Genomic DNA, 12,824 nt, shown 5'->3' on the forward strand with positions numbered 1-12,824 from the left:
GCGGATGCAATCGCCTATGGGCCATCCGGCATACGTATCAACACGATCTGTCCAGGGTAGGTCCAAATTTTCTTCCCACTTAGCTGGTTATTCATAGCCAATTATACTCAGTGGTGTTAACACCCAGATGGTTCATGTGTTGCTAGAAGAGGAAAACAACAATGGGTATTTGACGGAGGCGATTCGCTTAGTTTCGCTTCAGCGCCTCGTGAAGGCCAAGGAAATTGGCGATTCAATTGTCTATCTGGCTTCACAACTAAACAGCTACGTTACGGGCACATCTCTGGGAGTTGATGCTGGTTACACTGCCCAATAGAGCTCTTACCAAACCTAAACGTAGCGACATCATAGATCGCAGAATAAGCTTTTCCAGTCAACAGATCACGGCCAGACACAACAAGCAAACCCTTTATGGACTTTTTACCCAAACTTGTATATCAAGGCATTTCTAGGACGACTTTTCCCGATGCTCTAGATGTCTTGACCATTTGAATAGCCTCTCGGTATCGTTCGAGTGGTAGAACATCCACTCGTGGCACAACTTCGCCGTTCTTAGCAAGTTGAAGAAGCTCCTGCATCTCCTCTTCTGTACCGACCGACGATCCGACGACGTGCAAGCCACGCACAACCATTTCCATCGGATTGATGGGCAAGCAGTATGCCTTATTGCTCGGCAGTCCTACACAAACCAGAGTGCCGCCTCGCCTTAGGAGCTTTATGGCTTGACTATAGCTGATTTCCGACCCAGCACAATTGATCACTGCATGCGCCCCAAGAGAGGATGTTAGTTCGAGGACTGTATTTCCCATGTCTCGTTCGCGGAGATCGATGAAAGCTGATGCTCCCAACGAACAACATAAATCTTGCTTGGTGGCCCTGCATACGTATGAGCTGTCCGTGACAATCGGAATGTTGAGAATGGAATGCCAAGCCATACTCATCTATCGCAATGACTTTTAGACCCCGCCGGGCGGCAAGCTGAACTCCTCTGTGCGCAGGTGATCAGATTTACTTTCGGAGAAAGGAGACGGAGACTGAACACAATACATATGTCCTAACCCTCCACCAGCACCTTGGATCACAATCCAATCACCTTGTCTCGTCCGTGATTTTCCGATGGCCGAGTACATGGTCAAGCCCGCTGCACAGCAAATAAGTCATTTAGCCAGCATTCTATCTCACGAAGCACGCCAATATCCTGGCTTTTGGTTGTGCTTTGATAGATGGCACGGCAGGCAGGCGCCCATACGGCCTCGGAATGGATTTTGTTCTCATCAAAACTCACCGCAAAGAAGCGGCGCCGCCACCTCGCTTGGTACGCCGTCCGGGATGGGCGTGGCATGGCGAACTGGGACCGCGATGAATTGCTGAAGCGTGCCGGGTCGGTCACGCCCCGAGTTGTGCTGCTCTGGACAGGCGGTAGGGTCGCGATCGCAGATCTCGCATTCGCCGCAGGTTTCGTAAATCCATTTTATGCCGACACGCTGGCCGAGACACAGGGAGCTGTGCAGCTCGGCGACTCGAGATCCGAGCTGGACTACATTTCCGATTCCTTCGTGGCCGGGGACATGGACGTCCATTGGATGAGAACCGTCGATGTTGTAAATATCGGAATGACTTCAGCAGGTCAGAACGACTGAGATATTTGGGCTAACTATTCTGCCAAGAAGGAGATATAATCACGTACCACAGGCCACTACATTCAATTTTGACAAGGACCTGATCGTCTGCGGGCGTAGGAATAGGTTCCCCGTGCTTGAGAAAAACATTGGCACCTCTCCCCGGCTTGTCCACCCAGAGACATGTCTGGGCGGCAGGGATGTCACCCATCCTGTAATTACTGCTCCCGATCGCCTGGCAGTCCCTAGTCGTTGTTTGACCTGATTTAACGACCTGGGGCTGATAACGTGGTTTTCTCCGCGTCTTCCGGGGCTGCTTCACTGGCCCGTTTTAGAAGTTATTTTCTGTGTTCTATCAGTCATGTTCCAGACACCAGCTCAATTGAACAAAGCAGCGGGGTGTCTCATAACTATTTACTTTTTCTCGGAAGCCTGCCGGCGGTACCCCGAAGAATCTGGATGGTGTTCCGCTAAATGATGGCCGGGGTAACGAGCCGGGGGAGGGGCAGACCGCACTCATGGGACCGGTGGAGGAGTCCATAGTACTGCGGGGAAATCCCGGAGAACAATCTATCGATTCCTTACCTCAACTAATTAGTGATCCGCAAAATCTATGTTTCTTGGGACTGCGCGGGGCTCTCATTTCAGTTGCTTGGTTCCCCGGAATCCGTCCCCGCACTCGCGGGCGATGCTAGTCCCGCATCAACTCCGGCAGCTCCAAGAGCTATTTGATTGCGTTTCACTATAATATCCCCTTCTCAACGGGCTGCTCATTGTGCTTCCCGCCCATTCTATGCTCGAACCCCAGATGCTCATCAGCCAGAGACCCAAGCAAAGATGAATACCGACGAAATTGCATTTGACGAGCTCCATGTCGAGCATATTCCCGGAACGGAGATTATGCGAGATGTGAAAGGGGTACAGTTCGTCCACGGGCCAAAAAGCCATGAGGTGTAAGCCCCTTACTCTTATCTCTGTTGCCAATAGCTGCGCGCGACCGCCCTGACCGAGCACATACTCTAGACTTATACCTCATCCTTCCGCAGACCCTCATGACCCCTTAAATTGGGCTCTACCATGGAAATGTGCGTCAAACAGGGCTCAAACGTCTCCTCAGGAAGAGAGAGATTCTGGCTAACTACAGTGCATCAGATCTTGCTCTCGTTGTTCAGGCTATTTACTGCTTCGTAGTCGTCGCATCAGCTCTTTCTATGGCCCCCATGTTTCCACTCCTCGGCGCTGACCTCAACTTATCGCAAACCCAACTCAATCTTCTCACTGGTGCCTGTGTACTTGCTCTCGGATACGCAAATTTAATCATCGTTCCCATCTCTAATATTTTTGGCCGGCGATTCGCGAGCATCTCTCTGGGCTTGCTCTGCATCGCGTCCTGCATCTGGGAGGCTTTAGCTCAGAGCTATGGCAGCTTGCTGGCCGCACGTGTTTTGAATGGGCTTGCAACCGCTACAAGCGAAACTCTCATGGTCCAGGTTATTGCCGACATCTTCTTCTTGCACGAGAGAGGTGTCTGGATGGGCGTATACTTGTAAGTTGAAATGCCTGATCTCCAAATCCCGTGAGATCTTCGGGTCTCCCTCGCTCGAGAAAATAAAGAATAACATTTGAAAGCACTGTTTACTTCTTTGGGTTGTTTATCGGTCCCATTATTTCTGGAAACATAGCCTCAGCGTAAGTGCTTCAATTCAAAGCGTCTAGCTGACTTCAATGGACGCTCGACTTGCAAGAAATCGGTAACTAACCTCTGATCGCTTTTCAGTCACGGCTGGCGAAGCTTTTTCTGGCTGTCGCTGGGACTTACAGTTTTCAATCTCATTACTCTAATTCTTTTCTTTCCAGAGACCAAATTTCGTCGCGCTAGCTCTGCTATCGTAGGCGCAGCATTGTACACGCCGCATTTGGAAGATAAGTCACCAAGCGCCCACGACGAGCGACCTGATACGGAAGAGCAGGTACCAAGTGTCCCCATTGGTCAAGGTCGTCCATGTAGGGAGCAGTTCAAGTTGGTCTGTAAGCCGGATCCCCGATGGAAGAGCTTTGTTCTGAGAGACGTCCTCTTGCCTTTCCGAATTTTCGTTTATCCAATCATCTTCTGGGCCGGACTCTGTGTTGCGGGTCCCGCAAACCTCCTTCTCCTCTGGAATCTCACGGAGTCCTCGGTTCTCAGTGCTCCTCCATATAATTTCAGCGTCTCCGCAGTTGGTTTCGCCAACTTCGCCTTCGTTGCCGGTGGTCTCTTTGGTCTCCTCACGGCGGGGCGTCTATCGGATTGGCTTGCCCACAGGTCGACCATTCGCAACGACGGAGTCCGTGAAACGGAGATGCGTCTGCCTACCATGCTACCGTACTCTATCCTGTCCGTCATTGGCATGGTTGTTGGAGGGTGTGCCGAAAAGTACTCTTGGCCGTGGCCGGTGTTGCTGGTTGTGGGTTACGGGCTGACGGGTGTCTGCGTAACGAGTGTTCCGACCATCGCCATTGCCTATGCAGTTGACAGCTATAAGCCTATTGCTGGAGAGATCATGGTTGTTGCAACAGTCCTAAAAAACACGTGTGGTTTTGCCATGAGCTACTGGGTAACATCTCTAGGTGACTCGCAGGGCATTCTCACGCCGGTCATGGTCCAATTGGCGCTGACAGCCGGTCCTGTGGTCTTTGCTCTGCCTATATGGCTCTGGGGGAAGACGCTGAGACGTTGGACACAGAATGCAAGGGTTCACCAATTTGAGGCGGAGATATGAAGGACATCGCTTTTCTATATACACTGAGCCAAGAGCTATACCCAACAATATCTCGTAGTTCTAAATCAACGTTATATGTCAATTACTGTAATAATGGACAATGTTCTCTAAGTGTCACCGTCTTACAACACATGATATGTATACTAATCTGATTCGACTAAAGAACACGTCAATAAATACCTCGCATCGCTAGTTTCACTATTGCACTTTCTCCAGGCTTTTCATTCATCCCGATGAATAAACATTCGACGAATGTTCTGAGAATCCCATTATCGTCTCCAATCCTCCTTTCCGATAGATTGCTGACAGCCTTCTTACCATCACATCCTCGAAAGAGCCTTGAACTTCCTTGAATTTGACGCTGAAATACACTTTGATTTAGAGGGGGGACCTAATTAAATCTCATTATAAGACGTAGTTAAAATCCTGGTTTATAAACGGCTAGTCTCCTTTTGTTACCAGTAGATGCTAACTAAGTGCTTCATTCTAGAATTTCGCCAGTCTAATATATATATGCCTGCGGGAAGCCACAGCTCCGGATGGATATGATTGACCGACATTATACAACAAGGGCTTCTTCAAGGTAAGAAGCCTTGGCTGTCACGCTTCAGATTCCTGCTTCTTGGCACCCAATGTGGCAGGTGAGTACTATGTAGTCCAAAGGTATCTGGTACCGCTTTCTTCATACCCGTTCATCTTGTCTTTGTACCCACGCGAGCTGCCCGGACTCGTGAAAAGTACTATGTTGCCGAACGTAGTAGGGTCGCTACAATCAGTTCTAAGGCGCCCAAGTCTGCGCACCGATTTTGACCGTCTGGCTCGCCACCAGCTCTGCAGCATTCTTGCCAATGCTGAAGTTGTACTCTCCTTCATCGACGAACCACCGCGAGTCCTTCTCGCTCCAGAATGCAAAGTCGCGCGCGCGGACAGGCAGCTCAGCAGTGACCGACGCGCCAGGCTCGAGGGTGACCTTCTTGAAGCTGACAAGGGCTTTGACAGGATTCTCCGGCTGTCTCTTAGTGCTGCCGACGTAGAGCTGCACGGCGATTGCGCCCTTGACGCCGCCCGTGTTGGACACGTTGACGGAGGCTACATACTCGCCGTCTGCTCCGGCCTCATGGACGGAGAGGTCTGAGAAGCCAAAGGTGGTATAGGACAGGCCGAAGCCGAAGGGGAAGCTGACCTTATCGGCCGGCAGGCGGTCAAAGTGGCGGTAGCCGATGAAGACGCCCTCCTCGTACTTCACGGTCAGCTGGCGGCCCTCATAAGTCCCTGGAAAGTTGCCATGGGCCGGACAGTCCTCGAGACGCTTCGGGAAGGTGCAGGTTAGGTGGCCTTCGGGGTTCTGTGTACCCGTAAGTACGTCGGTGATGGCGTTGCCGGCCTCCTGGCCAGGGAACCATGTCTGCAGAACGGCCTTGACTTGGTCTAACCAGGGCATGGCGACGGCAACGCCGGTCGAGTTGACCACAATGGTGTTGGGATTGATGTCAGCGACACTTGCGACGAGGCGATCCTGGCTTCCCTCCTTCGGGAGATTGAAGCTGGCTTGGTCTTGGCCTTCCGTCTCCCATGATGGCTCATGACCGGTGAAGATGATTGCGTAGTCGGCAGCCTTTGCAGCGTCAAGAGCATCTGTCAGGTAGTCAATGTCGTGCTTGGGGCCGGACACCCAGCCCAGGCGCACTCCCACTTTGCCTTCAAGAATACCCAGGTCCACACCCTCGATAGGCATTGGCGGCTGACTAATGACTTCGATCTTGTACTGCTTACCGGCCTCCAGGGAGATGTCCAAGCGTGGAACTACGACACCACCTAGGATGAAGCCCATCGAGTCGGAACAATTTTCTTTCTGCTCGAAGACGATCCTACCGTCAATAAGGAGCTGCGAGGGCCCTAGACCGGAGAGTGTGGTATAGAACTTGGCAGTTTCTGGTGCGGTGTAGATTCCAGAGAGCTTGACGTCCATATTCGGAGGAATGCTGTGGGTCAGTAAATCGACATTGGCGTCCTTGATGAGCCCAACTGTCTCGTAGGGCTCTGGATTGCCGGGTTCGTGGAGAGTGAAGGTGAATCCGGGCTCGCCATTGAGACTGACAACGTTTTCACTGAGAACAGGAAGCTGGCGTTCAGTCTCCGCTCCTGTGAAACATTAGACTTGCGCTCGTCGGCGGGGAAATGTTTGAACCCACCCTTGGCAAAAGCGAACTCGACATTCTCGCCCTTGAAGGCCTCATGAAGGGCATCCCACGGGGAGACTTTGTAGTGAGGATTGACAGAGGCGCTGCCACCGCCGTGCAAAAGGGCCTGCTTGGCGTACCCGAGGAGGGCGACCTTCTTGTTCCTTAATTTTTCCTTCGTCAGTGGCAAGATGCCGTCGTTCTTAAGGAGAACGATACCCTTGGAGCCAACCTCTCTAATAAGGGCCTGGTGCTCGGGCTTGTTCACAGCCTGCTCTTTGGGAATGCTGGGGTCCGTAAAGCATTTCTGGCGCTCAAGGAAGCGCAAGATGCGCATGGCCCGCTGATTAATAGTCTCCTCAGAGATCTTACCAGCTTTGACAGCGGCAACGACCTCGTCGACCTTCCTCCACCTAGTGGGGCCAGGCATCTCTAGATCTAGGCCGGTTTTGATGGACTCGACAGTTGAGTTGACACCACCCCAGTCACTCATAAGGAGGCCGTCCCAACCCCATTCCCCGCGCAGGACCTGATTCAGCAGGAACGAATTAGAGTCGCAATGGTCGCCGTTCACAATGTTGTAGGCTGTCATAACAGCGCCAGGCTTGCCGTTTTTGATGGCTAATTCAAAAGGTCTCAGGTAGATTTCGCGCAAGGCACGTTCACTGATAGTCTCCTTGACGCTAAGACGCTCGGTTTCCTGCTCATTGCCCGCAAAGTGCTTGACCGTGGCCGAGACGCCAGTGGATTCTACACCGTTGACATACTGGGTGGCCAGCGTACCAGTCAAGAAGGGGTCCTCTGAAAACGACTCGAAGTTACGGCCGCCGAGGGGATGACGGTGTATGCAGATGGTAGGGCCAAGCAAGCAGCGGGCGCCCTTGGTGCGAGTCTCTTCGCCAAGGGCAACACCGATGCGCCTAGCTAGGTCGACGTCAAAGGTAGAGGCGATGCTGGTCCCGGCAGGAAAGCAAGCAGCGGTGACGCCGCCATTAAAGGTCTCGCCACGAGCACCATTGGGGCCATCCGAGACCTGGGACTGTCAGTCTAGGTGGTTTTCGCAGGATGGCAACTCATCTGCAAACCTTGACAGCAGGGACGCCCTTCTCCGGGATCGAGACGGTCTCCCAGAAGTTGGCACCGGCCAAAAGAGAGATCTGGAGATAACGTTAGTGAAAACAAGCGTTCCCTCTCGGGTATTGGGGGGTTAGCCACCTTCTCCTCTAGCGTGAGCTTGGAGAGAACAGCGTTGATATCGGTCGAAGACATCTCTAATCCTGGAGCAGAAGGCAATGCAAGATCAGGGACGAGCGCTGGCCAAGTTCAGAGCCGCCATTGCTTGGATTACCTCCCTTATGTAGGTGCTGCTGGCTCTCTGTGGGTACGCAGTGTGGGGAGACGAGTATACTTTTGCCGTTAATTACGTCTCAGATACGGATAGGCCGCAGACTAAACATTCTGCAAGAGTCTACTAGTTACTACTAGGCAAGTCTGTAACTCCCTCTCAAGAGCATGTATATCAGGCTTCTCCCACCAAAGAGCCGAGAGGTCAGGACGCTTTTGGGTCCGCTAACAGGCAAATATTGCCTGTTTACGGGGGTGGCCGCTAAGGCGCGCGTGATATATAGGGTGGATGTTAGCGCAACCGAGGATTAGCCAAGCGGATGAATGAGAGCGGCCATATGCATTGATGTGCCGAAGAATAGCCGGTGTCGGACACTAGTTAGTACACGATCTTGTCTGCGACTGCTAATTGAGAGTACCGTAGTCTAAGCCAAGCCTGCGCTTGTTTCTTGAGCCACCTGGGCACCTGCAGTATTGGTATCAGGTGTCAGATAGTATGATAACAACCCACTGCCCGAATACACAGCATGGTTGGCCCCGATGGCCTATCAGCAGACGCCGGCCGTCCCTCCGAGCAGCCATCGGGGTGTTGCCGGAATCCGGCATAAGTGGGGCATCGGGGACCCCGCGGGGCGCCAAACACCTGCCTGCACTCACTTACACTACCGTCGTGAGGAGGCGCCCTGTTTCTGTTTCTCTTTCTGTTTCATGTCTCACATGATTCAACCATCATGTTTAATCCCGGCTGCTTGACTCATGCGGTATCCAGACGCGGCATCTTCATTTGATTAATCAGCCACTTCAGGACCGCGGCTCAGCTGGTCTTCGAAGTCTTTATTGCAGGCATAACATAACATAGCAGAAGATCTTCTTAGCTCTTGAAAACAGACTACCTTACCCCCACATGGCCGGGTAAGACGACCACAAACGCCATCACAAAATTGCAATTATCTCCGCCAATTTATTTATATACGATCAAAGTCAACTAAGGGTGAAACTTCCCTCACGATACTTGGCAACCCCAATGGCAAAGGGCTAGACTCCATTCGGCACCAAAAATAGGAATGCATGCAATTGCGAGAAGAAAGACTGTGGATATGTCATGGGCAAGGCTGTCAGAAACAACGACTGTTCAAGTTGGCATCGATCGGAAGCGAATCTGAAGATTTTAACCTAGACAGGCCTCAACTTCAAAATAAGATAAGATCTCGGGTGTGGGGGCCACCTGCCTGCACCTCAGGTGTTCTACAATCTCAAAACAAACACCAACAATCATGATACCAATTCATCTGTCCCCTCCAGAAGTCGCCAAAACCGATTCGACGACTACCGTGCTGCATTCTCCTGTTCTCCCATCTTCACCCCCCTCGCAAACACTGTCGCCGTCGCCCTCGTTTCCGAATGAAAAGGAGGAACCTGAGGTCCACACCCCAACCGAGCCAGACCCCCAAGCTTCTGCAGGCACCCCCCTCGTCAAGAGTCCCGCGCCGCGTGCTCCGGCTGCAAGAAATGCCGAGTGTCATCCATGAGAATTACCACGGACTTGGGCGCTTCTCTGCCCACCCCAGACGAGTACTCACTTACCACAAGAGGTAAGTACCTAATACATGTCCGTTGAGAGACACCACCCATGCGCTAATTGCATAGCAGCTTCGAGATGTACTTGACAAAGTCGCCCACAAATTGCAGCAAGTGCTGGATTAATGCACCCACCATCTCGCCGCTATCGTCACCGAGCGCTAGGGCGAGCTCGAAAGAGCGAGCCGTGACACTACAGCGGCTTAGACAGCGCTAGAGCTGGTCAAGTGCTCGCCACCGTCGTCGTCTGCCTCATACAACAGTAGTCGTAGCTATCAACAGCTCGAGCAGAATCTTGCAGCTGCGCTTCGACAAGAGGAAGTAAACAGGCTGAAGCGGAAGCGTATCCTCGATGCTGTTGCTGGAGAAGCTGACGAAGCCGACAATACTTATCTCGAGAAGCTCAAGACCTCTCACGAAACCGTAATAGAAGCTCTCCGGTTAGTAAAGTAAACGCTCGAGACTGCGGACACTGAGGAAATGGCAGGGGAAAGGGTAGGAGCCGAGGTGCATAGGCTCTAAGGTCTAGCAGACGGCGCGGCGGTAGCTAAATTAATCAAATAAATAATTATTAATAAATATTAAAAATTAAAGCATAATTATTAAAATAATAAATTAAATAATAACCTTCTCTTGTCTTACTTTATATAGTGCTCTCTACTTACAATATTCTTATACTAGTAAAGGCTAGAATAATATCTTAACGTTATACTATGCGAATCTAACGACAACTAAATACTGATACGATAATTTATATAGAACTAGACTATTTTATGACACTATCTTAAAACTATAATAGTGGCTAAATCGTGAATCTTGTAAAACATCCTTATTCTCCACACAAGCTTTAAGTCTAAGAATACAAAATTAGAATTCAAAGTGATTATATTTAAAGTAGGCTGTTGAAGGTCGTAGGTGTGTATGTGTGTCTAGGTGTAGATAAAATAGGGCTGCAGCGGCACGTTTAGATCAATATACAACAGTCAAGAAAACCGGTGTCATCTGGAGTGCCTAGCCCTTAGACCAGCTACTCCAATACCCTAGCAAGAGTAAGGTCCGTACCTTGCTGCCGTCGTCCCCGGGATATCATGCCCGAATGATCGGTGAATTCCGTGCCCCACATGCCTGGTGCCCTGAACTTGCGTCATTCCGTGAGGCTTTGACCTGTGCGCGCGCCTTGTGGGAGGATTAAGACACCCGACGCGCTACATCTTGCCCCACACATAGTGTCAGCCCCCTGCAAGATCCAACGCCCTTTACTTTGACATGCTTTAGACTCTCTGACTCTATTACCACGTCTACCTTGCCATATAGCTGTCAATCTGCCGGTATAAAGCTGCGCGTTCTAATAGCCAATCCCATTGACTAATGACAAGACAGCTTGATGAGGTTCGACCTACTGATTGAAAGGAAGAGAACTTAGACAAGTTCCTCGGCGACACTCACCAATATGGCCCCTGACATTCAGCCGTACAACATCTCCGTTTCGGATGACGCAATTGCGAGTCTTAAAAGCAAGCTTCAATCTGCAACATTTCCCCCTGAAGTTGATTTCTCCAACGACTGGGGCTACGGCGCACCACTCGGCGATATAGAACGGCTGGCCAAGTACTGGGCGGATGGCTTTGATTGGCGCGCACAAGAAATCAGGCTGAACAAGCTACCCCAATACCTTACAAAAGTCACGATCGAGAGCTTTGGTGACATGGACATCCACTTTGTGCACCAGCAAAGCATTGCGCCAGCAAGCATTCCACTCTTGTTTGTCCATGGCTGTGCGTACGCATGCATACCTGCCTACCTCGTCCTGTCATGTTAATTCCCCGCTGATGAGTCTGAAGGGCCTGGAAGCTTTCTAGAGGTCGAGAAGCTGCTCCCGCTCCTCACAGCCCCTGATGATGGTGGCCCCTCATTTCACGTCGTGGCACCGTCTTTGCCCAACTTTGGCTTCTCTGAAGGTGCATCGAAACCAGGCTTTGGCGTACTGCAATATGCCGAAGCAATGCACAACGTGATGCTGAATCTTGGCTACCACCAATACGGTTTGTGTCGAATCTTGATTCCTCTCGCATAACACGAAGTACTGACGGAGTGTAGTCACGCAGGGAGGGGACTGGGGATTCAAGGTCACTCGCGCCATTGGCTATCGGTACCCCAAGCATTGTCTCGCATCACACATCAATCTCGTCCTAGCCAGGACCCCCAAATTGCTCAAGACACCCGTGCAATGGCTGAAACACGCCCTGCTCCCGTACAGCAAGGACGAGAAGGAAGGTATCGCGCGCACGGCGTGGTTTGACAAGGAGGGCTTCGGCTATAACCTGCTCCAGTCCACCAAGCCTTCTACCATAGGATTTGCTCTTGCTGACTCCCCAGTGGCTCTGCTCGCCTGGATCTACGAAAAGCTGCATGACTGGACAGACAGCTATCCCTGGACGGACGACGAGATTCTAACCTGGATCTCCGTTTACCAATTCTCCCGCGCAGGCCCCGCTGCAAGCTCCAGGATCTATTATGAGATTCAGCACCCTGTCAAGATAGAGCAGTCTGACCAGATTGTTTCCGGCTATATTCCAGATGTGAAGCTCGGGTTGTCGTACTTTCCACGAGATATTCACGTCCCGCCTCGGACGTGGGGACATACCTTGGGCCCGGTGGTGTACGAGGCGTCGCACGCAGACGGCGGACACTTTGCCGCGCACGAACGGCCAGAGCTCCTGGCGGCCGATTTGAAAAAGATGTTTGCAAAAAATGGAGCTGCAAGCTCGGTGGTGAATACATTGGCGTCTGAGTAGTTATTGACAGTGAGAGTGTGACAATCGGATAGGGTTATTCCAGCACCGATAGCACTATATATAGCACTCCGTAGGCGATCTACGGCGCTCGCATCTTAAGGACCTACATAACACTGATATTACACACTTATATACTACCTACGAAGGGAGCTCCGCGCTATGTAGCCTTGAGATCCGTCATAGAGCGAGAATCGCAGAAGTTATTAAAGAGTGTCAATTCCTTGCCAGTCAAGATTGGCGAATATGTATAGATGTACGAGATGTACTGTACACCGTGCGTATCCCCGCCCGTCTGTTACTCTTGACATTATCAGGCCTTTCTTGCTACTTTTCATCCCTCCTCTGCCTCCCCAGAGTACCTTTGCGGTCTACAAAGATCGATTCCTACCCTCAATTTCAGGCTGCGAACCCGTGGGCATATTCCAGGTGGCTTCCCGGTATGCATTTTGGATGGCAGGGCCCGGTCGGCTGCTTCCTGGATGAAATGCTGGTACCGCATAGTCCTGGCCTACAGGAAAGAAAAACACAATAGAGGTCCGCTCTATCTTC

At 51.4% G+C, this 12,824-nt stretch overlaps 2 protein-coding genes across 2 annotated transcripts; one reads left to right on the forward strand and one right to left on the reverse strand.

The window, feature by feature from the left end:
• Positions 1-5,156: 5,156 nt before the first annotated feature.
• On the reverse strand, positions 5,157-7,827 carry UCRPA7_3188 (putative thermostable beta-glucosidase b protein; the record flags this gene model as incomplete). Its single annotated transcript, XM_007915751.1, has 4 exons — positions 5,157-6,520; positions 6,571-7,591; positions 7,644-7,715; positions 7,774-7,827. 4 exons carry the CDS (start codon positions 7,825-7,827, stop codon positions 5,157-5,159), a joined length of 2,511 nt encoding a protein of 836 aa, XP_007913942.1.
• Positions 7,828-11,482: 3,655 nt separating this feature from the next.
• Positions 11,483-12,275, forward strand: UCRPA7_3189 (putative epoxide hydrolase protein; the record flags this gene model as incomplete). Its single annotated transcript, XM_007915752.1, has 2 exons — positions 11,483-11,522; positions 11,578-12,275. The coding sequence occupies 2 exons, from the start codon at positions 11,483-11,485 to the stop codon at positions 12,273-12,275; spliced, it is 738 nt and encodes a 245-aa protein (XP_007913943.1).
• Positions 12,276-12,824: the final 549 nt, after the last annotated feature.

This window comes from Phaeoacremonium minimum (assembly GCF_000392275.1).
Source record: "Phaeoacremonium minimum UCRPA7 unplaced genomic scaffold PA7_03_scaffold_255, whole genome shotgun sequence".
Lineage (NCBI taxonomy): Eukaryota > Fungi > Ascomycota > Sordariomycetes > Togniniales > Togniniaceae > Phaeoacremonium > Phaeoacremonium minimum.